Below are 25,128 nucleotides of genomic sequence, written 5' to 3' on the forward strand. Positions count from 1 at the left end.
ATTAGCTTTTTAATATATTTGTGGAAACTGATATTTTTTTCAGGATTCTTTAATGAACAAAGTTAAAAAAAAAAAAAAAACATTTTTGAAATAGAAATCTTTTGTACCATTATAAATGCCTTAACTGTCACTTTTGATCAATTTAATTTGTCCTTGCTGTATAAAACTATTAATTTCTTAAAAAAAAAAAAAAACTGACCCCAAACTTTAGAACCATAGTGTAATAATAAGTTTATTTATATAGCGCCTTTCCAGAGCTCAAGGACACTGTGCAAATTTAGTACAGTGTAAATTTGCAAACCACCTTTTCTCTATAAACAAGGATATCTTGCCATACTGAAACAAAGGGTCCAAGGTCCATCAAAGATTTTATTAATTTACAGCATTATCAGATGGTCCAACAAACAATTTACCTTTTTCGAAAGACAACCTTCAAGTTTCCTCATAACGCTTATAGAAAAAATACTTTCAAATGTTCAAAATACTCATCCATATATTTACAAAACAAAAGTCTTCACAATAGATGTCTTAAACCCCAGGAGAGTGAATATATGCACAGTGGTCTCTCCAAAAAGGCCAACATAGTCTGTTATAATGGGATAGAAGCAAAGGCTCTTCTTTGTTGTCCTTATGCACTCTGTACAGCTGCTACAGTACTTGAAACATCTGTAAAAAAAGAAAAAAGAAAATAGAAAAAAGAAAAAGTTTTCAGTCAATCAGTCTGCAGCCTGATTAAATGCAATAGCTAGTCATGTTCCAAGAGGTCGACGGGTGCAGGATCTTCATCCGCTGGAGTGGAAACCTCTCTCTTCTGCAGTGGTTCTGAAGTGGAGTAGTTGTTCCACTGGAATAAGGTGGGTACAGCATCTTTCTTCAGCAAACGACGCCCTTTAGGAGTCAATGGCTCTTTCACATCATCGCTCTTGAAATGGCGACTGCAGACCCTTGTATGGGAAGTGAAGCTAAGACTCTCACGGCGAATGTTGCGTATCCACGTTTTCCGTCTTTCTTCATCCACAGGAAATGTGTGAAAGCTCAGCACAGAGTTGTACTTTGAGGAAGCCGAACACAACGGGACACAACAATGTTCGGCCATACGACTGTCTTCCCGCCGTTGATATTTAAACTTTCTGGAGGCCTTTACTACAATGAGATATTATTCATATATATACACACATACACACCAAGGCTGAATTTATTTGATTAAAAAAACAACAACAAAAGAATAAAAAAAAATATTGTGAAATATTATTACAATTTAAAATCACTGTTTTATATATTTTTAAAATGTAATTTATTCCTGTGATGCAAAGCTGAATTTTCAGCATCATTACTCCAGTCTTCAGTGTCACATGATCCTTCAGAAATCATTCTAATGTAACGATATGCTGCTCAAGAAACATTTCTGATTATCATCAATGTTGAAAACAGTTGTGTAAGACTATTTACTGTCACTTTTGATCAATTTAATGCATCCTTTCTGAATAAAAGTATTAATTTCTTAAAAAAAAAAAAAAAAAAAAAACCCTTTACTGACCCCAAACTTTTGTATGGTAGTGTATAGTGTTACAAAAGCTTTCTAGTTCAGATAAATGCTGTTCTTTTGAACTTTCTATACGTCAAAGAATAGAAAAAAAAAAAAAAGTACACAACTGTTTTCAAAATTGATAATAAGAAATGTTTCTTGAGCAGAAAATCATCATATTAGAATGATTTCTGAAGACTATTTGACACTGAAGACTGGAGTAATGATGCTGAAAATTCAGCTTTGCCATCAAAGTTAAACAGTTATTTAAACTGTAATAATATTACTGTTTTGCTGTATTTTTAATCAAATAAATGCAGCCAAATGAGCAGAAGAGACTTACTTTAAAAACATAAAAAATCTTACCAATCCCAAACTTTTGAACAGCTCTCTCTGTGTGTGTGTATATACAGTATAGCTGTATACTTCAATAATAAATCATAGGACTACGTCCTGTGCATAGAGTCTATTGAATAATTCAAATCTCAAATATCAATCTTTACAAAATAACAATCCACACATGTTAAATTATGTACTGCTGCAAATATTGTGTTATACATCAATGTCTGTGGACTGGACTTCTAAAATCTTTATTCTTCAACATCTAAACTAATGTTCAAAAGTTTAGGGTCAGTAAGATGTTTTATGTTTTAGAAAGAAATCTCTTATGCTCACCAAGACTGCATTTATTTGATCAAAAATACAGTAAAAACAATAATATTATGAAATGTCACTACAATTTAAACTATTAATTTCTTTTTAAAAATACAGTAAAAAAATACTGTGACATTATTACAGTTTAAAACAACAGTTTTGTATTTTAATATATTTTGAAATGTAATTATTCCTGTGAAGGCAAAGCTGAATTTGCAGTGTTCAGTGTAACATGATCCTTCAGAAATCATTCTTGATATGCTTTTATTGATTTTTTTTATTAATATCAATGTTGAAAAAAAGTTTAAAAATTAATAATTTTGTGGAAACCATAACATTTTTTTCAGGATTCTCTGAAGATCAGCATTAATTTGAAATAGAAATCTTTTGTAACATTATAAATGCCTTTACTGTCACATTTGATCAATTTAATGCATCCCTACTGAAAAAAAAGTGTTAATTTGTTTTGTTTTTTTTGTAAAAAGATCTTACTGTCTTCAAACTTTTGAACAGTAGAGTAAGTGACCAAAAGGCATCTAAGTGTGCAAAACAAGACCATACAGCTAACCTGATATAAGTGGTTGTGTGTGTATCCGGCTCTCCTCTAGTGTTAGAAAGTAGGCTGGTTTGACAAGCTGCGATTCTGTGCGATTATCTGGATCCACAGCATCACTCGGGCCCTCAGTCTCACAGGTGAGTATATGGATGGGACCCCGGCAGCCCTTCAAGTGGATCTGGATAGATTCCTAGAGAAGGACATAAACATAGGTTCATATAACACAAATCACCTCCAGTTATTGGATGAGTGTCCTTTAATCATTATTCAAATTAGGAGTGGGCAATATGACCAAAATTTTATTTCACGATAAAATAAATTTTATATATAAACATAAACATTTTATTAAGACTCCTAAAAGGCTTGAAGCCTTCCAGCTTACTTCAGTGGGAGTGGGCACTTCTAGTTTGGTCTCTTCAGGGGCCCTGATGGCTATTATAGTCTGGTCCTTGAAAACATCGATCTTACAGATGTCCTCGTATGTCACATAAGCTGAGGTACAACTGCTGTTAAGACCATAACAACTGAAAGTAGTACTATAATGATTGTTAGACAAATAATATCACAGACTGTCTGAAATATGAGAGGATATTCAGCATTGTCTTTGAGGTCAGTCAGGGCAAAGAGTTGTTGGGCACAGTCTTTGATGAGCCAGTCAAGGGCCTCCTCAGTTGACTTCAGATTAAGTAGGTCAGCTTTTGTCTTGGGGCTCCACTGTTTCTCAAAGCTGCTGGCTGGTGCTGGATTCCTTGGACGCAAAGACAGATGCGTGAATCGCATACTGATGTATTAAGACGATCAAACCTTGGTTCCAACTAAAGCATTTCATCTGATAGATTTTGTTTTTGTAAACTATAAAGATTTGTTTATCTTATCCCAAAATGTGGAAATAAATGTGAAATTGTGGAAACTTACATCCACTGGATCTTGTTTTTGGACGTCTTTTTGATTAACTGGATACCAGTTAGCACATTGGTGATGTCATACACCCGCCTCTTTCGTGTGCCCAGTTTTCGTGTAACCTCGTTGAGATCAAGGACTCCATTCGGAGCTGAGTGAAGCAGCTGCATGAAGCGTTTGGTCAGATGTCCAAGAGCAACATCAGAGCGATTCTGAACTGGAGTAAAAAAATAGGACTATTCAGGGAAACTTTAGTCAAAATATATTCAAGTTCTGTGCAGCATCATAAAGTGAATGAATTAAAAACATAACAGAACGTACCTTGTGCCTTGGATACATGTTTTTCTTGATTCATGTTGCAAATGATGGGATTGCTAGTTAAACTAAAAGAAAGCACATGATATAATGAATGGGCAAAAGAATAAATACTGTTCCAGTCCTTTCTCTAGTTGTTATTGAATCTAGTCTGAGTGACCTGTGACGATGACGACATTCAGAGACAGTATTGTAAATTGTATGCACAAGCAAATATGCTGGCACGCAAATTTCACATGTGTTCAAATAAGGTAAAAGTGTGTCTGTTTAAAGCTTACTGCACACCGCTCTACACTGCCCATTTGTGGTTCAGTTTTAGTAAAAGTAAATATAGGAAGTTGCAGGTTGCATATAATGATGCACTTCGCATGTTATTAAAGGTGCCTCGATGGACAAGTGCCAGTCTGTTATTTGTTCAAAATAATGTTCCCACACTAAGTGCGGTGATTCGGAATTTTGTGTATACATTTATGAAGCGCCTTGAGCTCTCACACAATGATATTATAAATGTTTTTACAATGCCTGAGCAGAGCACTGTCAGAGCTCTGGAGACACTGGAGAAAGTGCTTATATGATTCCTGATTTGTTATTGTATTGTGTTGTTGTATTGTTATTGTCTGTTTGTATTGTTTCAATGTTTTCTTTTATGGACCTTTTATGAGTCTGAAATAAAGTTTTGAATTGAATTACCTTCCAGTGAGAAACTGTCCTTGGGCTTGACTATTCATGCTATGTGAACCATCATGTGCACGACTGTGGTCTTCATCATCATCTTCTTCGTCGTCATCATCCTCAAAGTCTTCATCATAAAAATCATCATCTGCACCACCTCCACTCTTTTAAGACAAAATTAAGGTTAATAACACTGGACACTCTGCAGTGTTACTCAATTAATACCAAAATTGTTCCAGCTAAGTAAGCAGTGAACACATTCATTTTAATCAATAGCTCAGCTAAACAAGAGGCAATTTTATTTCTACTTCTTTATTTATGTTTAATGGCTTTATTATTTCATTAATTTTATTACTGGTTAGTTGTAACCTGTATAAAATATAGAATCATTATTGAGCTCAGATGGTTAATAAGACCCAACTAAAAGCTTTAAAGGGAACTCAAAGGGTTAGTTCACCCAAAAATGAAAATTCTGTCATTTATTACTCACCCTCATGCCGTTCCACACCCGTAACACCTTCGTTAATCTTCGGAACAGAAAATTAAGATATTGTAGTTGAAATCCGATGGCTCCGTGGGGCCTTCATAGGGAGCAATGACATTTCCTCTCTCAAGATCCATAAAGGTACTAAAATCATATTTAAATCAGTTCATGTGAGTACAGTGGTTCAATATTAATATTATAAAGCAACGAGAATATTTTTGGTGCACCAAAAAAACAAAACAAAATAAAGACTTATTTAGTGATGGCCGATTTCAAAACACTGCTTCAGGAAGATTCGGAGCTTTATGAATCTTTTGTGTCGAATCATGATTCGGATCGCGTGTCAAACCGCCAAACTGCTGAAATCACGTGCCTTTGGCGCTCTGAACCGCTGATTCATAACGCTCTGAAGCTTCCTGAAGCAGTGTTTTGAAATCGGCCATCACTATACAAGTCGTTTTTTTTTTGGCGCACCAAAAATATTCTCTTCACTTTATAAATATTAATATTGAACCACTGTACTCACATGAACTGATTTAAATATGTTTTTAGTACCTTTATGGATCTTGAGAAAGGAAATGTCATTGCTGGCTATGGAGGCCTCAAGGAGCCATTGGATTTCAACAAAAATATCTTAATTTGTGTTCCAAAGTTGAACGAAGGCCTTACGGGTGTGGAACGGCATGAGGGTAAGTAATACATTACTTTCATTTTGGGGTGAACTAATTATATAACGTATATTATGTCTCTTACAGAAGTAGTAGAAAAGCCATGAAAGATTTACGTTATTTAAAAAAATCAACATCGTTTTATACATATTTATTTTTAGGTGCGCAGTGCTTTTAGCGTCGAGGACGTCAAACGGTTGCACTCGGTAAACCACTGGCGCTATTTTTTTACCGCAACACAACACATTGTGCGGCTTTTGGTTGTTATTTTCAGTCGAACGGCAACAACATCCGTCTGCGTTGCTGCATCACTCATAACTGGAGAAAGCTGTACACTTACTGACTGCAGTGAAACTGACGAATCGTCAGACTCCTCATCGAATAAGCTTGAACTTTCCCCTCCAGTGGCTGTGGCTTCATGGCAAGCGTCTGCATGTTGTTTACATCCTGCCAGCGTTTCTTGTCTCTGCTGTTTCTCAGCGCGGATTTCACTCGATTTTGAGTCCTTGTGGGGGAAAATCGTTGGTATGGCATTTGGTTTAAGCCTACGCTTATATCCACCGCCACCTGTAAGCTCTCTCAGTAGCTGTGGTCTATTAAAAGCATCAAAGGCATCAGGGCTAAAGTGGAGAGAACAAAGACGCGGGTCTTTAGGAAGGTTTATTCGTCCACAGGCATCTTCCCATTCTTTTCTCCTCTTCTTATCGCTGGGAAAGGAGTGAAGACTTATATCGCTTCTCTTGTTACCCTTCGACTGAAAATTACAACCAATAGCCGCACAATGTGGCATCGTATCGGTGTTTTATTTTCCGAGCTGTGCTGTGGTAAAAATAGCATCGGGTTACGCCAGTAGCGCAACCATTTGACGTCATCGACGCAGAATGCAAAATAATGGCGCCCCCATATGATTTTTAAATAACGTTTTCCTTTAATGGGTTTTCTACTACAGTAAGATACTTTATTTATGTTATATTAAGCAATACAAGTCTTAATACATTTTAAGTAACAGTTTCATTTTTTTAATTTATTATTCAGTCAGGATAAAAAAAGGAACTGATTTTTTTTTTTACTTTGTTTAATTTAATGTAACAACACGTTGTAATGTGAATACATTTGTTTTATATTCCAAAAAACCTGAATGACTTGTTCTATATAATAAATAGTTGGTTGTCAGAAGCGTTGCACCCTTCTCACCTCCTCAGCTGGGTCCGGGTGCTCGTCCTGCTCATCACACGAGCTCCACCCGCAGATCGGTCCATCTAATGGGGGCATAATAGGAATCGCGTCCGGACTGATGCCGTTCGGCGTGATGTGATGGCTCAGGAAATGATCCTCGCATATCTGATGAAGATCTGTGATTTCGCGCTCAGTCTCCCGTAAAGCGGCCAGCCACACTTTCACTCGGGCCTTGTCTTTAGGGAACCTGAAAAATCTCTTGCGCGGACGACTCGATTGCTCTCCCGGTCTGAGATCACTGTGGTTTATGCATCCTTGGACTGCACACTTCACCATGGTCGCAACAAGCTGTCAGATTAAATCAGAGCAACGTGCAACGTGCAATGTTTACACACATCACGACCTGAAAAGCAAACACGGTGTCACGTGATCACGTCTGACCAATCAAATGATTTGATTTCTGCTTCTGGTGCTCCCTCTATTAGCTTATCACACCTAGTGACATCTAGTGAATTGGAGAAGTAAAATAGCCTACATTGTATTGTGCATCCTTTTTTACGTCTGCATTTTTTTTACAAAGTTCACGAATATGTACGGGTATATGATAGGTGTGTGCTGTAAAAACATGTAGGTTTTTGTGGTGGAAGAATCGAACTGAACGGTTCTAGAGGTTCAGTCACCGACTCATTGAACCGTTTACATTCTAACCAAATAGCAAAAATGTTGCAAATAACACGTAATGGAAGCAAAGTTTGTTTTAATAAATATCACTTTATTTTTTTAAAACATAATATAAAAACGTTTCAGCATAAAGAGGTAATTATTTTGGTTGCATTGTAAATGCAAATAAATAACAGATTTTATATTTGAACGTGTTGTAGCATGTAAGAACGCCGGGAAAAGAGGGACAAGATGATGAATCGTTTATTAACCGTTTATTAAAACTAAACAAACAAACAACAACAAAAAAGTTAATTAAAAGGAACTGTTACAAAAAGTTGAGTCGGTCGTACTTCCCATCACTAAAGCCTGGCACCCCAGAGCCTCAAAGAGACATGGCTCTGCCTCTTACCTACGTCAGTTTTTCAGCCAATCAGTTCGGCCGAACTTTACGTTACGTAATTAATATTCATGAGCGTAGCCTTTGCAGTAGTATGATTCGTAAATCCCTTTACTGTGGGGTGTTGTACTGCCGTTTTTTACCAGCAGTGGACAGCAGCAAGCAGCAACAGTCTCTCCAGAGGTGGATGTGGATGTGTGTGGGATTGAATCAGGGCGAACTGGGCTGGCACTGTCATAGAGAACCGCACAGAACTAATACAATAGCGAAACATGGCTACTGAGACGATATCAGCCTGCACCGGATCCAGCTTACTACAGCCAATAAGCGAGATAACCAACCTTCCGTTAGATCAGGTACATTACTGTTATTTCTATTCTATTCTATGAGTACTGGAGGCACAAAACCCTCAATACAGCTTTCATTGGCATCCAGGTCCTTATACAAATCCTTTACAGGCTGTGCACGAAAACATTTGGTAAGGACAATGAAAACGTTGCATTTTTTATATTTCCTCTCGAAATTCATGACGTCTGCCTGAGCAATCGCATATTTCCGTCGGATAGAGTTGATGGTGTGCTCATGAAATGTGTCATTTGCGTGATGAAATGGATGATGAACTAGTCGAGGATTTGCAAATGTGGATTTTAATTCATATACAACCTAGATTAATGTAGGCATATTTCAGGGGAGAAAAAAAGCTAGTCATTTATCAGGCACTTTTTAGAAACGTCATGATGTCGTGCTACCCAAGGCAGTTATTTTAAATATGTGTGTTAGTGTTATTTGTGGTTATCATCTAATATATATATATATATATATATATATATATATATATATATATATATATATATATATATATATATATATATGTGTGTGTATATGTATATAACACACACACATTCCTAGCCAAAAAATGGGCCAAGCCCAAAATGGCTAAACATTAAGGTTTTAATTGTCTTAACCACAAAATATTGGTCAGGAAATTAGATGTTTCAGAAAAAAAATCAAAGACAGAATTAAGTTTTTGGCAGAATTTAGGAAGTTGTTTGTGGAGTCGGACTGATGAATCACAATGAAACATGAGTTGCATAGTGATGCTCCAGAGCAGTTTCTTAGAAAATCTGCTGAGAAATATAATAATAAATGCATCGCTACCAAAGTGAAGCAATGAGGAATAGGTGCCTTTGTGTAGGGAGCCTTTTTGGTGAGCTTCTTCAATGTGAAATGTCATTTAATGCTTTAGAGTACAGGAGGATATTGCAGAATGGCTTGCTTCCCACAAATGAAAAGTTATCTAAATAGGAATGATCAGACGTTATTTTTCATCAAGACAAGACAATGCTCCTGCCCAAATTGCAAAGACAATCAAGAAGTGGCTTGAGAACAAGTCCATCAGGCTCATGTTTTGCCCTGGTCAGAGTCCAGATTTGAACCCTATAGGGAATATTTGGTCTCACATTAAACTCCAACGAACTAGGAGACATTTTCAACTACACATTAACTGTTTGAAGCCATTAACATTGAGTGGAACAACAATGACTCTTCTTCCTGCAAAAAGCTGTCTGCAAGTTTACCCACATGGTTTAAACATTTTAAAAAAACAAAGGGGAAGTTACTTTATCTACAGTATTAGTGCAATATTTCTTATTTCCTGACCAGTGTTTTGTGATTAAAATGGTTAAGACCATAACATTAAATATGTATATATGGGATGCTGCTCATTATCCAGTGAGCTACCTATATAGATAGTATAATATAAAATATATTAGACATCTCGCTAGATTTGTAAACCGCTCTGGCACTGCATGTTCCACAGAGAATGGCTGCTTGGTAAATGGCGTGTTTTGAATCTGTGTTCTCTAACGTCATGATAAACTAGAATAGCTTTAGTGAAATCACATTGCATGGTCATGTATTTTTCTCCCAGGAAATATCGAAGCAATTTTAACAGGATGCTTGAGTGTTAGACATTCATTGATAAATGCATTGATAAATCTATTAAATAATTTAAAATGAATTAAATATTTGTTATCATGATAGACAGGGCAATCTATTAGGCCTACGTTACAAGCATTTAAACCTAAAATGGTATACCTTTATGGATTTGTAAATTGTACCGGTGGATGCCAAAGAAACCAAAGGTCAAGGACAGAGGCTTGTTATGGAGGGCATGTCATATTATGAAAATAGATGCTGATGGTGCTGATTACCTTTCTCACTAAAATATATGACAGCAGTAATTGATAGATGTTAAAGGGGCTTTAAAAAAAAAAAAAAAAAAAAAGCATTTCAGCTGTGAGTAAATAATTTTCACATAATAGAAAACAAATCCCATTGATTTTATTGAAGTAGGGACATGGGCATAGTTTTATGTATTATCTAACTTTGTAAAAAAAAGTCCTTCACATTTTTAAAGTGGTGGTTGTGTGGATTGTTCAGACACTGATTTTGTGAAACCATGAAACCAAACCCCAAAATGGGTAAGAGTAGTGATTTATTACATTACACAATTTGATTTCTGTATGTAAGCTGCTAATATTGAGTTAGTACAGACAGATGGACCTTAGTAATGACATTTGAAGAGGTGGCATTGTCTGTGCTCTTATTTTTATTGCAAACAAAAGGCATACACTACAGTTCAAAAGTTTGGGGTTGGTGAGATTTTTAAAATGTTTTTAAATGTTGCTCACCAAGGCTGCATTTATTTTATCAATGCAGTAAAAACCGCAATATTGTGATATAAGTTACTTTATAAAACGCTTAGTTCCTGTCCTTGATTCTGATTGGTCAATAGCTGTGTTTTATTCACGATAAAACACGGCTAAGACCGCTTCACCCAACGGATCTGTGTATCACTACACAACACCCTTAGCAACCACTCTTAGCATTGTAAACTGTTCTTTTATCAATTGATATTATTCATTGAAGGTTACTGTATTATGTAGAAGAGCACTGTGAGAAAGAGATCGAGTGAGTGAGTTTATTACCTGCATTGAGATTTAGCATTTTCCTTTAGCTCAGTCCTATGTTCATAATAAAAAATCTGTTTAAATGTCCGATGTATTATCCTGTCCTTTTAACAGCTAAGGGGTTTTCCCGTGACTGACAGCGCTAGCATTTGTCAGTTGCGTCTTGTTCCGTGTTCACAACAATTCAGTCTCTTCAATGTAAAAGTCTTCGCTACTGACTGACACACTCATAAACTGACACACTTTGCCGCCATCTAATGGCGTAATAATGTAACTTCTGTTGCTGTTCATGGTCAGGGACTATTTTTTCCAGTGGAAGGAAGGCTTTTAGTAAGAGTTTACTTCATGAAAGTTGCATTGTTACATATTTTTGGCTTTAATATTTGTATTGTGTGGTAACCATTTTATAAAAGCAATAACGTATTTGAGGCTAACTAATTTTCTGCAGCTTTTTGTCATATGTCATATGATCATTTAGAAATAATACTAATATGCTAATTTGGTGCTCAAGACACATTTCTTCTTATCATCAATGTTGAAAACAGTTGTACTGTTTAATATTTTTGTGGAAACTATGATTTATCTTTCTTAGGATTTTTTGATTAATAGAAAGTTTAAAATAACAGAATTTGAAATATAAAATATTCGTAACATAAATATCTTTACCGCCACTTAAAAAAAAAAAAAAAAAGAGTTTAATGCATATTGTTGAATAAAAGTAGTATTTCTTTTTAAAAATCATCCTGACCCTAAACTTTTTGAATGGTAGTGTATGTAGTGACACTTTAGATGTAGATTTCGTTGAAAAGTTAACTCCTCTAAGGTGTCCTGTTGATGGAGAATAACTCTGAAGCGAGAACAGACTGTAATGTGAGCAGTAATCGGCTAGCATTGCTCCACTACTGCCAGACACTGGACTCCTGTTACACTTGGGCCTAAAAGAGAGAAAGTCTCTAATGCCTTTTGCCTCTTGTGCAGTTTGTGGTTGGTTTGGATCAGATATTTTTCTCATTCCCTCTGCAACAGGATGTCTTGTTAATTCTGATCTGTACACATTAGCTGCATTCATCAAATGACAGTGCATTTCATCAGTGTCGTTGTCAGTTCACAGCAGGTCACCAGCATCAGTGCTTTTAATGTTCGCATGAAGAACATGCCATTTCACAGCCATGGATAATGGGTCAAAAGCTCAAAGCCTAAGTCAAAAAACAGTTCCTCAGAATTTTGTGATCTTTTGCTTCAGAATTCACCATTTTATGTCTTATTATTATTATTATTATTATTATTATTATTACTATTGACTCAACTAGGACTGTATCTTTGTTTGACCAATGGCAGAGGAAGTGTTTGGGATTTTTTTTATGTAATATGTAATAATAGGATAATAATAGGAAGTGTATCCTGTAGTTGCACAGTATATCAGCGGTCATATCTGTATCAGTTGATATATTTGACTTAATGATTGTTGACTTAGGTTAATGATTGTTAGTGGTATCAATCTGATAAGTAAAAAATATTTAAGCTAATTTATTTCAACAGAATTATCATAGGATAGGACCCACATTATTTAATTCATCCCACCTTTTGATTTTTTTTTTGGTCAGTTTCTTTATTTTTTAGAATTTATATTCCACATTTATAAAGAAATTTATAAAAGAAAACTAAAAGAAACCTTTATTAAAGAAAGTTGGCCTACATTGAAATGGGTTTTAAAATTATGCCGTTTTCCACTTGATGTTTGGCGTGATTTGAAACGTGGAAATCTGGAGCTTTAAGATGATCATTTGCTGTTTTGTTTTGTCACAAAATGTAGATTGATATCTAATATCATCTAATATATTGGTTATCAGCTTCAAAATATTATATCGGTATCATATCGGCCGACATTTCCAAATTGGTGCATCATGACCAATTCAGTTATAACTTTTATTTTTATTGTATTTTTGTTTAAAACCAATTGAGTATAGTTTTTATACTCAATATCTGCTGATATTGATTTTGAATCATAATATCAAAATAATTATTTGTATCATCCAAAATTTCCATATCATTCAGTGCATCCCTGGTGTATTCAATCATCAGTTCAATTGTGTCCTTTAAAACTATTGATTTTATTTTTTGTTTGCCATTTATTGATTATCTGCCATGGCAAAATAAAAAAATATTGGTATCAGCCAAAATTTCCATATTGATGCCCCCCTGGTGTATTCAGTGATCAAGAACCAAGGATAGATTGCTGATACCTTAATGAATCGAGAAGTTGCATGTTAACATTTTATGCTCTGCTTAACCATTTGACTGTGAGAGGTTTTGGTTTCTTGAGCTGAATGGACGGGTGAAGTGGAAGGGCGGTATTCTTAGCCAGCTTTGCCACAATACCTGGCTTTTGATTAACAAAGACCCTTATGCCTCATTAATGCAAATGACACCTGTGTGTATTGTTGTGTGGGCCTCTAAATTCATTAGTCAGCTGTTGTGCACTACCGGATCTGTGGTGCCTTCGACTGTTTGATTGAGATCAGGGCTTGCCCTAATAAATCATATGAAGCACTCGTCTCAGAGCATTTGCTCAACACATGTGGATCTATAGCAAATAACACCTGAAGTAAAACTGGTAGTCTTGAGTTGTGTGTGATTTTGAACTTCTGAAAGTCTGAACCCTGACATGACGCTTTCTGAGCAATACTGTCTCTGTAGGAGAAGAGACAATATTTTGGTGTCCCACAGGAAGAGGCCTCAGTGCTCTTTGCTAATTACTCAAGCAGAGAACATTATTCCCATGGGTGTCCTGATGGAAACAATGCAGATCCAATAATTGATTTAAATCAGTGAGCTGATTTAGAGGCAGATTTCATTTGTTATTTACATGTTGTTGAGGAAACATTATAATCTCAAACTCATTTGTGATGTTTAGGCTGTTCAGTGAGTCATGTGTTTCTTTGGATCCTAAATTGGCATGGTGCTCTCTTGATTTGGAAAACGCTTGATCATTTTTCTTCATTGAGTAATATGGAGCAATGGGCTCCCTGTAGGCCGAGTCTCTCACAAGAAGATGCAGATTAATTTTCTCCTGGGCATAAGAATCCTAGTGAGAAAGTGTTTTTTAGAGACTGCGGTTTACCCTGCTACTCAGCATTTTCACTCATGTACTAGAGGAAAACAAATCCTCACATTGCCACATTGCTATTTTCTGGATTACATAACAAACAAGGGCCATCCAAGAATTATGTGTGCAACCAAAGGTTGGCCTGAGAAATGCAAGAGACACTAAAAAACACTTCAAATACTTTTTAAAAGAAAGTCAAAAACTTTTAATCCAAACAATATGTATAGAGACTGATTATACCAAAAGTATTTTTTTAGGCATGTGCAAAAAGCTACAACAATTTACATATGATCCATTCTTGCATTCATGAACCACTAGATGACGCACAACAGAATGGAACGTTTTTTATAGTGTATTTTCTTTTATAGAGAGTCACATGTTATGAGTCAGTATTACAGATTTTTAAATTAATTTATCTGTATCAATATATTTTAAATATTTAATTGTGCAAGGCCATTTCTGCCTACTTTTGCATTTAGATTATCTTTGCAATTATTTAGTTGCTCATTTAAAGTTTTTAGATAGATTTTTAAACATTTATCATTGTGACCCAACCCTAGTTGGGAGGCAAGATATTGGGGTTTTGCCTATATCTGATATGCCGATAATTTTCGATTAATTTTGGCTGATGCCAATACCAATATTTCCCTTTGTTTAGAAACAACTCCAAGTCTCTCCTTGGCAAGAATTATAAATGAATATATTTGAGTTCGTATTGAGTAAACTGTATTTTTTTCATTCCTTTCTAAAAGGTTACTTGTTAGAGCTAAATAAATGTTAATAAAGTTAGGAGTACATTGAAAGCTTTAAAAAACAATAATAAATCAATCACTGCTGTTAATTTTTCCAGACAGATGCAGTTGTAACTAGGGCTGGGCGATATATCGCATGCGATTGTCACACGCATTTCATCAGTAAAGCCGGTTCCCTGATTACTGCTAAATCGCCATCACCTGCTTTCAAATGGAGCGGCATTTAATAGACAGAGCCGTAGTTCACTGATAAGCTACGCAATATCGCGTTCATTATCGAAGGTGATTCATCTGCGATAATGTACGCGATATTGCGTAGCTTGTCAGTGATCTATGGCTCTGTCTATTTAATGGCGCTCCATTTGAAAGCAGGTGATGGCGATTTAGCAGTAATCAGGGAACCGGCTTTACTGACGAAATGCACGTGACAATCGCATGCGATATATCGCCCAGCCCTAGTTGTAACCTAAATATTTTATTTTTGAATTCGTAGTCAACACATGAGCTGCGGGTGACGTGACTTAAATTATTTCTTTATTTATTCAGAAACAGAAGTAACTTAATGGTATTTGTTGTGTATTGTACTTTTCATTTTATTAGTGTAACAACAGCGCCCTCCTCAAAAAGCGAGGAAAGTGAAGTAAAAGAAGAGTAGAACTAGTGATGACATCAGCAATTCCAGAGGGAGGGGCTCTGGTGACATCCCGAATGGCTATTTAATTGTAGGGGACGTGAATTGAGGTAGGGTGCGTAATTAGTAGGGGCGTGGTTTGTAGTGCTGCACTAGAGAGTATTGGCTGTTGACAGGTATCGCATCTTTCTGTACTCAAATTCACAAGTTCAAGGCTGCAATCCAAGCCGTAAATTTAATCACGGTACATGCAAAAGTTCACTTCAAGAATGATGTCATACTGATAATATCGTGCTTACCTATCTTTTAGTCCTTTAATGTTTACGCCTTTTGCAATTGATAAAAATGGCTATAAAATAACATTTTATATCAAAGCGAGGAGTATTGAAGTATTTTGTAAAATGCTGTTTCATGAAATGTATTTTATGTAAAGTAAAATGTAAAGTTTTTGTGGCCAATCCTCTCATGGAGAGCTCTGCAGAATCCAGCTAAATGTAATAATAAGATCATCTGATCTATAACTGATGCTAAGTGCAAGCAAGGATAAGTGATATCCATTCCACTCCAATTCCAGTCCATTTCTAAGATGGATTAACCAACTTTTGCCTTTGTATACTAAAGACAAAACCTCATTCGACCCTCATACGCATGATGCATTGTTTTAGAAGCTCTTATTGGAATGGTCCATCTCATCCAGATTTCACCATAGCTTCAAGGACTTGTATTATGTAATGGTTATCCTTACCTGCTCAGTTGACAGGAGCATAAGTACAGCATGTGCATTAGCAGCACCAATAAATAATTGAGTATCTAATGCACTGTTTGGAGGGAGCACTTAGTGCTCAAGAGCGATTTAATCATTGGCTAACTGTTTGCCATGTAATTCCAATGCCATAGCCAAGGTCAGGCGTTTGATTAGGGAGATTAATGGGTTAAGTGTTGTAGAGCTCACCCTGCCACAGGTTCTTGCTTAGAGATGTTATGACGGACCTTCGTGGATATGGACCTGGTTTGAGAAAAAGTTTCAAGAGGGAAAATATTCTTGCTCTATATCGCATTATTCTGCCCAAAGTGTCCATGCAGAATAAAAAAATTTATATAATTGGGTTTCAGTTGCATCTAACTGCAAGAGAAAAAGGATACTTTGCTTTGATCTCCATAGAAGTGCTTGGAGTAGAAAGCAAATCAATCATCCCAAGCGTGTGGCTTTTGACAGCTGAAAAGACTGATGACTGAAGCGGGCAGCTTTCATTCTGTACCTCAGTGTCCTCTTTTATTTTTAGGAGGACCGTGTCCTAGCAACAGGCTTCTCAAGGATTGCCACAAAAAGCCGATGCACTTAAAGCTGATTTGTGTCATTTCTGCACCTCTAGTGACACCAGATGGAACTGCAATATAGTGATTGTTTTTAAACAGATTTCCCATGTACTTTCGTTGTTTGTTATTGGTACGCCAAACAGATGCACCCAAACTAAGGCATAAATGGTCTTAATTGAAGCATTAATTATTCATTATCATAATCAATGTTGCTTTCTGCATGTTTTTTCTCATCATACAGGACATATAACATAGAACACATAAATACGTCACGGTGCGTGAAGCTGAATGTAGCATCCTGTGTCCTACCGTGAAACTGTAACACTAGCTACGTTTACATTTACACTTTTTGTTTTAATCGGAATAGGGGTTATGCACAATTTAACTTCCATATTCTGTAAAACAGATAGCTTCTGGTTTGGGTCTTTTGTATGTGCTTCTTATCTGTTTTATTCAAGATAACTTAAAAGAAGTGAGCAAAGATGAGCATAACTAATGTCCCTTGCATATGCTGATTGATATCTAAAAGCTTTTTTAATTTTTCTTCTTCACATTAACGTTTAGACATTTAATAGAATAAAACACCTATACCTTAAAAGTCCATAGATATGCCGTCAGTTCATATTGCTGTTAACACTTTCACCTGACAAGCGGATGCAATGAGACCAGTTTTCCGGTTTGGTCATGTGATGTTCGACATATACCCTATGAAATCATTGATGAACACAGTGTTTACATGGATGCTAAATAAAGGGATCAGGTTAATGTGCACGTTTATACGTCCCAAGCTTAACATCAGCTTTGATCTTTTGACATCCGCACACTGCACGAATATACAGTTTCCAGCTGTTGGCGCATACTAGCCATCATCCTGCCATTGCTTCTTTTCTTTGTTTTAAAAAGCAGGAGGAGGAGGAGGAGGGAGGGTCTAGCTAGCCTGTGTTTTGTTTGACAACACTTCGAACGTCAACAGGAAGTTACTCCAACCAGGATCGCTTAGAGAACCTTTAAGGTTTATCTATTTCGGGGCCTGATTTGGAAACGACGAGCACATGAAGCTTTGTGCCATGCCTATTGTATTTATCAGTAAAAATCAAGCGTTAGCGTCAGTTCTGGCAGGTCACGTCGCATCAGCTGACTCTCAGGTGTCTGATGTCTACCTATAGGAATACGACGCCTATCACAGCATCCATATATAAGCTCCTCAGTATTATCAGCAGCTATCGCATTTCTTTGGAGCTAATTATCCTCCTCCATCCCCAGCTCCTCCTCTTTTTACTCAGGATTGGCCTTATAATTCCCCTGAATCAGACTAATTCTTGAAATATGTGTACATGTTAAATTATTGACATTAATGATATCTGCATATGTTGGTTCTGTTCTGTTTACCCTAAGGGTAATTGCTGCTCTCCCTGCTCTTATCTATGCTAGGCTGCATGGATGCGCAGGGAGTTCTTGCCCAAAACAGAACCATAACGCCAATACAAACTAGCAATTTATCAATCATAATTGGCGATAGTGGTCCTGACAGAAATGCCCCTTCCCGCAACCAAAGCAAGGTATCTGTGGATGAGAGTCCAAAACAAGGACTGCTGGAACGACAATTTCCTGTGCAACTTCACAGACAATAAGTGGGATGGGAATTTTAGAATGACACGACAGTCATTTATGACACTATATTCAACAACAGCAGCTTATTCCGTGCGTAATACGCCAGTAATTACTATGTCATTGCACATGCGCAGAACTTTCTAGTTTCGCTGTTTAATCCTATCAAGTTTACATATCTTATCGAACAAAATAGAAAAGGTTTAAGCCACCCCTTAGTACAATCTGAAATTTCAATCGGATTTAGCCAATTCATTCCGAATGACGTGGTTACATGTGACTTTTCTTATTCTGGCTGTGCTACTAGAACAATTAGAAAGGGATTATTAGGGTCCATGTAAACGCAGCTAGTGTTACAAGCCCACAGTCAGGTACCCACTGTCCTGTTTTTCTAAACTCTAATTTTACAAGGCAGAGCAGGGAGGAATATTTAGGCCTGGCCTTGCCGTCCTGCACTACTTTATTACAAAACCACTGACATTTTATGGGTTCATTTTATAACTTGTATGCACAGTAATTTTATATAACATTTGCTGCTTTGTTTTTGCTGACAGATATTGTTTGTCTTTTTTTTTTTTTGTAGTGCAACAGTGTTTGTGTAATTTCAGCATAAAATTAATATTGACTCTATTTACTTCATCACTACATCCCTCTGGACTTTCATTCTTCTTCGATGCATGTTTTTTTTTCAATGTTGACTCTGTCACATTAAAATAGTAAAACAATGAACATGGAAATGACTTTATGGCTGATGTCACCAAGAACTTTTGATCTTATTCTTTTATTCTTTCTCTGTAATCAGTCCATTTGATTTGTTCTGACAATGGACCCTTTTCACACATTGCAATGACGCATTTCCACAGTTAAGCTTTTTTTTATATTTTCATTTTATTTTTAAATTAATAACACTATACTTTGTTATATTACCTTGTAAATTACAGAAAAATAGTCAACTCTGCTGTGTGTGTTTCAAATCCAGCAGCTGAGAGATTGACAGTAATGGGATTGACATGTTTCTCTCTTCTTAACAATGTAATCAATCACGATATGCATTTTTTTTCCTCTTTCATAGAAACGCTATTGTGGATTTTTTTTTTCTCTTGCTATTGAAGCAAATGGGATTTCAAAAATATTGTTGTAGTTTCAGTTCACCACTATAGAAGATTACAGAAGGGTCCATTTAGCATCTCAGCGGTGACATTCACCACCTGATGAAGTGAGAAGGCCTTTTTTCGCTTTCTCCGCATCAGCTGAACTTGATGAATCTTCGGGATATTTCCAGCCAAGCCCAAGAACAGTCGTCTTGCTTCTGAGTCACATGTACAGAAAGAAATCAGATTTATCTGCTGCTTATCAGAATCTGTTGGTTTGGCAAATTCTCTGATGTAGCTCTGGGGTGATGGGGACCTCTGCTCAGGTTCCTCTGCACTGACACAAGAGACAAGGCACCAGGTAACCTGGACATAAAGGAGACTAGGAATGTAATGAGACGCATCAAGGATCATTAATTAAAGAAGATAGTGAGAGACAGAAAGAAAGAAAGGTCCAACTTTTCTGGCCAGCTTGCCTCATAACAGCAACACATCAACATGGAGTTTTTGATGGAGGTGAGCAGGTTATTTGAGTTCCTCATGTCACTTGAATATTCTGCCATATTTCACCATAATTTCAAGCCAAGAGCATTAATATTAAAGAGGTCAAACAAGAAATTTTTTTTATCTTTATTTGCATTCATTCTTTTTTTCTTTAGCAGATCTCAAAATTAGTTATCCATTAGGGGTATAACAATATCGTTCACAATCTATCGCAATACAAAAATGCAACAATATGTATCATGGATAGTATCAATCTCTATTGTGTATACAGTAGTTCACCCAAAATGAAAATTACTGAATGAGAATAAAATTTACAGAGTTTTAGTGTCAGTACTACATTAAACTACTATATACAGTATAATGTTGATTATAATGTATAATAATGCAATAGGAGGAATATTTGAGGATCCTGATAATGCCAAATGTCTTATGTTAACAGTAAAAAGTGTCCTACATTATTTTAAATACATCTAGTCAGAGTGCAAACATATTCATCTTAAACAATTGTGTTTTCGGCTTCAGAATCATGAATATTTTTATTCTTTGTGTCACCATTGTCCTATGCTTTGGGTTTCCAACACCAAGTCCAAGCCTATTTATTTCCACCCCCCATTGTATTACCAAATTTAGCATTTTTAAGTTATTTTTTGTAACCTTTTACTATGTTTTGGAGTGTCGCAATAATATTGTATCATGAGTTCAATATCATGATATGTATCGATTTGTGACATGATGGTATCGTTACACCCCTATTATTAATATACTTTACATTATAGATTTATCATACCTAAATTCACAAAATGTTGATTTGACATTGACAAAAAATATAGTTCTTCTTCTTATAAGAAATCCCAAAGGAGTTTAAATAAATTCCCTTATGTTTTAGCACAGAAAATTTCTCCTTGGCTTTTATAATTGAATTCAATCTCCCTAATTTTAATAGTTTCACTAAAAGTCCTTTTATCTGGCAAAATGATAAAGCAATAATTATGCAGAAATGGGCTTATGAGTAGGTTTTGTAATGCTGAATCATGTCAAAAAGTCAAAAGTTTAAAAATTCATCTGCTTTAGATTGTTGCCTAAAGGGCCCGTCGAGTTAAGTAACTTGGTTTGTTTTTCCATTTTTTCCCCCGTCGCTTTCATTTACAACCGGCTGTTAAGGAGAGCTTGTGAATGAGCCTTTTTAATGTTCTTCTATAAAAATGTTTACTTGAGCCCCTCTCATCTCTCCTGGCTGTCCTTAACATAAAGCTCTTATGAGAGCATGCTTTATAATCTGTATTGATATATTGAGTTGGTGTCATCTTCCATGGCACCTTTTCTCTAAGTCTGAATCTATAAGCAGGATGTGCCCTCTGTTTACTTGGTGCTGAGAACCTGAACACTTTGGTAAAAGAGTAAATCTCTAATGGGAGCATCACACAATCTGCCTATGTAAAGTGAAATGTTAAGCTTTCATTTGGAAACAGTAACTATTTTATGAATTATTAGTATGATTGTTATCACAATGTAGCTGAAATGCTTTCGTGTGACTCATAGTGTTGCTGGTGTCAAATATTTACAATTTATCTATTTTTATTTTTTTCAAATGTGGAATATTATTACAATTTAAATAAATTATTTTCTATTTTAATAATGGCAAAGCTGATTTTTCTTTCATTTTTTTCATTACTGCAGTCTGCAGTGTCACATGATCCTTCAGAAAACATTCTAATATGCTGATTTTCTGATTTTTGAAACATTTATTATTATTATTATAATTATTATTATTATTATTATTATTATCAATGTTCAACACAGTTGTGCTACTTAATATTTTGGTGGTATTTTCAGTAATATTTAGTGTAACATTAAGAAGATGATATTGTAAGGCCATTTCTGTTGTTATGGCACAGTTATTAACCATTTAGCTGTATGATTTACTGCAGGTTTTGTGTGTGCTTCATGTTTGTTGCAAGTGTGACCGATGGACAGATGGAACTGAGCAACAGGAAGTCTGCAAAGAAAGCAACAGAAGCTGGCAAACGAGTCTCTGTCAAAACTGATTGATGGTCCTTCATCTGTCTGGATTATGTATGTTGTGTCTAAAACATTATGTGAGCCTTAATAATTATGTGTAACAGCATGCAAGGATCGTGTGGTTCATAATGGACAGTTCTTTGCTGTCAGTGTAAATGCCCCTAAATAAAAAGACTTGAAAGTAGTGAAACCAATTTAAAGGCATATTATTTGAATCAGATTGTGTAATATCCAAGCTCAGGTAATCTCAAAGACATGTGGCTCACTTATATTTTTGGTGTGCTATCTGCATTTAAGCATGATTTTTGAAAAATACAGATTACTTGGTGCTTGAGATGTCTTTTGACATGTTTACAATTACAGCATTGCTAGTGCTATGTACAAGTTACAGCATGCTGCCAAGAATCTCCCACAATCCCCTTGGTCTGGTCTGCAAACCACACTGGGTCGCCTGACATGTATTGGATGTTGCAAAAGCAAGTTGTGTCCTTGTGGTGGGTTTATTAAATGCTGCTCTACAGTCATTGAATGCAGATGTGGATGATAAAAGGACAGAGATACAGTTTTTTGTAGCATCCTTCCTTACATGGCGTGTGAATTCTTGAATTTCTTGACCGTTAACAAGACTGTTATATATATTTGGCTATTCTACAGACTTGTGATTAATTTTATTTGCATGAAGCGTAGGAATAAAGGTATTTACAGATGTTTGGTTGAAGATATATATCTGTTTTTAAATGACTTGCAGCTGAAATTTCACAGCTGTGTTCAGTCAAGAAACAACTCCCTGACTCATGCTGTTGATGTATTTGGCTTTCACGAGAAGCATGTCAGTGTGAAGCTCAAGGCATTGTCTTTTAAGTAGGTCACAAGGCTTGCAGGGTTCTGAAAAACTGCAGGAACCTCACTGAGATGTTCTTCTGGAACAGTTTTAAATCGTTGTTCTCTAACCCTGTTTTTCGTTGTTTGTTGTGGTTTAGCCATGATATTTATTCTGCTTATTATTTTTTTCTAAATTCCATTGTCTACACAATAATCTTCACATCTGAGGCAAGTGACATGTTTCCAGGATCATCTATACACACTGTAATCACAGCCTATCAGAATATATTTGATGTTGAATGTACAGCTATGAGGAGCAGAATTTGGACCAATGGGTTTTCACTGTGGGCGGGGCTACCCAGCATGACAAAACAGATATGGAAACCAAATGACAACAAAATGTCTTGTTTTTTTTTGTCACTTTGATGTGCTAGGAATGGGAATGTACTATAAGACTAATTGTACTATTAATATGTACTGTTACGTACTAAAAAATGAGTAATCAATCACTTAAAATTTAAAACCGGTATGGCATGTTTGTGAATTGTGAAATTGTTGTATTTTGTTTTATCACAAAAGTTGCATTACAAATAATGGTTTTAAATGAGCTAGCTTTTTTATTGACAAGAAGTTGAATTAACAAAATGCATTAATAAAATAAATGAATAATAATTTTTTTTTATATTTAAAGCTGCAGTCCATAACTTTTTTTATAAAAAAAAATTATCCAAAATCAATTTTTGAGCAAGTACATAACCAGCCAGTGTTCAAAACTATCTCCTTACCTTAACCCAATTCACAACAGCTTGTAATAATGTGATCTAATTTGAGCGGTACTAGTGGGTTTCTGCGCGAAATTCGAGCATGCTGCCATTTGTCTTTGCGTCATTACTTCACATCTGTTTATATAAAGAACGAGTCCCAGCTAGTAGGCTGGGACAAAACTGGAGGATTGTATGGTGTGACAAATAAACGTTAGAGATTAGACTGTACAGAAACTGAAATACAGGTAACACTAATACACACTAAATACACATAGTCACGTAATGCTGATGTTGTTAACATTAACAATTGAGAACAGAGTATAACAGTAATAATAATTTGCACCGTTTAATGTCATATGAGCTAAGCAATTGTTAGATTTAATCACCATTGGTAGCACGGTTTATTGTAATGCTTTGTTTTCAGAACAAAAGTGGCAGATTTTTTACTTACTTGTTCAGATGACATTTTCCAGTAAAAATTCTTAATTTGGTCATACTTCTAAGACTACAGTCTGTCATTCAAAAGTACAGTATCCATCGGTGCGGTGGACACATTCTCCTCAAAACATTAGAATCATCCGTACCGATGCACAACCCACGTAAAGATGATGATAACTGCAATTGCAGGTTTCAAACAGAGATGGCGACAAAGAGGCAAAACTTACAAACTGCAGCTTTAAATAAAAAAATAAAAAATCCATTAAATAAAAAAAAAATATGTCTTTTCATTTAAAAGCTGACATACAAACTAGTCTGAACGTTTCTAAATCAAATACATTTGGTTAAAATATCAGCCTTTTGAACATGATGGCTTAAGTCTCTTTATTTTTTTTTTTTCAGGTGAACTTCGTAGTATGTCAGCTCTGTGCCCTTCTCACGGCCGTGTGGTTCAGGCTCTACCTGCACCCCAGCAAGACAAGTCCTTTTGTGCGACATGTGGTAGCCACACTGCTGGGCATCTACTTTGCCCTCTTCTGCTTTGGCTGGTGAGTATTTCCATACTGAAGCATCACTCTGTGTGTTCACAAGGTAATTGAAACCAGCTTTTGCTTGTACTCCCTGCTGCTGGACTGCAGGATATGTGCTGGTGTGACGTTCCAGAAAGATACAACGAATGCCAATCAATAGGAAATGTAGTGGTCTGTGAAACGACAGACACTGGATACAGAATAAACAAACAGTTGAAGGACAATAAAGGGAGCTGATCCTGACATCTGTAGTACAGACAAGTATCAAATTATGTAGAATTTTTTTTAGTTGTAAACTCCTGTATGACTCAAGCATAACAATGACCAGACTTTTTTTTTCTTTTTTTTTCAAAAGCCTTGGTTCTGGAAGTCATCTGCAAAATGAATCATAACACGATGAATCATTACACCATTTGATTCAAATAAGAGATGGATTTGAAAAGTTGAAAACAGACTTTTGTGAAGGATTGTTTCAATTGTTTCATTACACAAAAACTTGTTTGTGATTCCAGTTTCCATAGTGATTTCATTGACTCTCCCATTTTTGGATTGTTAGTATAATCA

General features: G+C 35.8%; 2 protein-coding genes across 7 annotated transcripts in view; one reads left to right on the forward strand and one right to left on the reverse strand.

Annotated features, from left to right (window-relative positions):
* Window positions 1–194: 194 nt before the first annotated feature.
* Window positions 195–7,811, reverse strand: e2f6 (E2F transcription factor 6). Of its 2 annotated transcripts, none has more exons than XM_067383053.1 (8): window positions 6,969–7,811; window positions 4,641–4,786; window positions 3,957–4,018; window positions 3,651–3,852; window positions 3,328–3,483; window positions 3,118–3,232; window positions 2,748–2,925; window positions 195–666 (listed from the first exon to the last, which is right to left on the reverse strand). In XM_067383053.1, the coding sequence occupies exons 1-8, from the start codon at window positions 7,284–7,286 to the stop codon at window positions 629–631; spliced, it is 1,215 nt and encodes a 404-aa protein (XP_067239154.1). In that variant the 5' UTR covers window positions 7,287–7,811; the 3' UTR covers window positions 195–628. The 2 variants fall into 2 exon arrangements, with proteins under 2 accessions (XP_067239154.1, XP_067239153.1); XM_067383052.1 differs by lacking the exon at window positions 6,969–7,811 and adding an exon at window positions 6,115–6,828.
* A 222-nt stretch (window positions 7,812–8,033) lies between these two features.
* mboat2b (membrane bound O-acyltransferase domain containing 2b) overlaps window positions 8,034–25,128 on the forward strand; it is a 32,124-nt gene continuing 15,029 nt past the window's right edge. The window contains exons 1-6 of one of the 5 annotated variants that reach the window (XM_067383059.1): window positions 8,276–8,366; window positions 19,469–20,003; window positions 21,920–22,064; window positions 24,437–24,582; window positions 24,673–24,825; window positions 24,920–25,115. Coding sequence is in view for 1 of the 5 variants with exons in the window: in XM_067383054.1 (XP_067239155.1) it covers window positions 8,283–8,366; window positions 24,437–24,582 (230 nt within the window). In the remaining 4 variants the exon portion in view is untranslated. Of the gene's footprint in view, window positions 8,367–19,468; window positions 20,004–21,919; window positions 22,065–24,436; window positions 24,583–24,672; window positions 24,826–24,919; window positions 25,116–25,128 lie in introns of all 5 variants that reach the window. The other 4 variants (XM_067383055.1, XM_067383056.1, XM_067383058.1 and 1 more) reach the window with 4 other exon arrangements.

The sequence above is a fragment of the Chanodichthys erythropterus genome, chromosome 4 (assembly GCF_024489055.1).
Source record: "Chanodichthys erythropterus isolate Z2021 chromosome 4, ASM2448905v1, whole genome shotgun sequence".
NCBI classification, from domain to species: Eukaryota; Metazoa; Chordata; class Actinopteri; order Cypriniformes; family Xenocyprididae; genus Chanodichthys; species Chanodichthys erythropterus.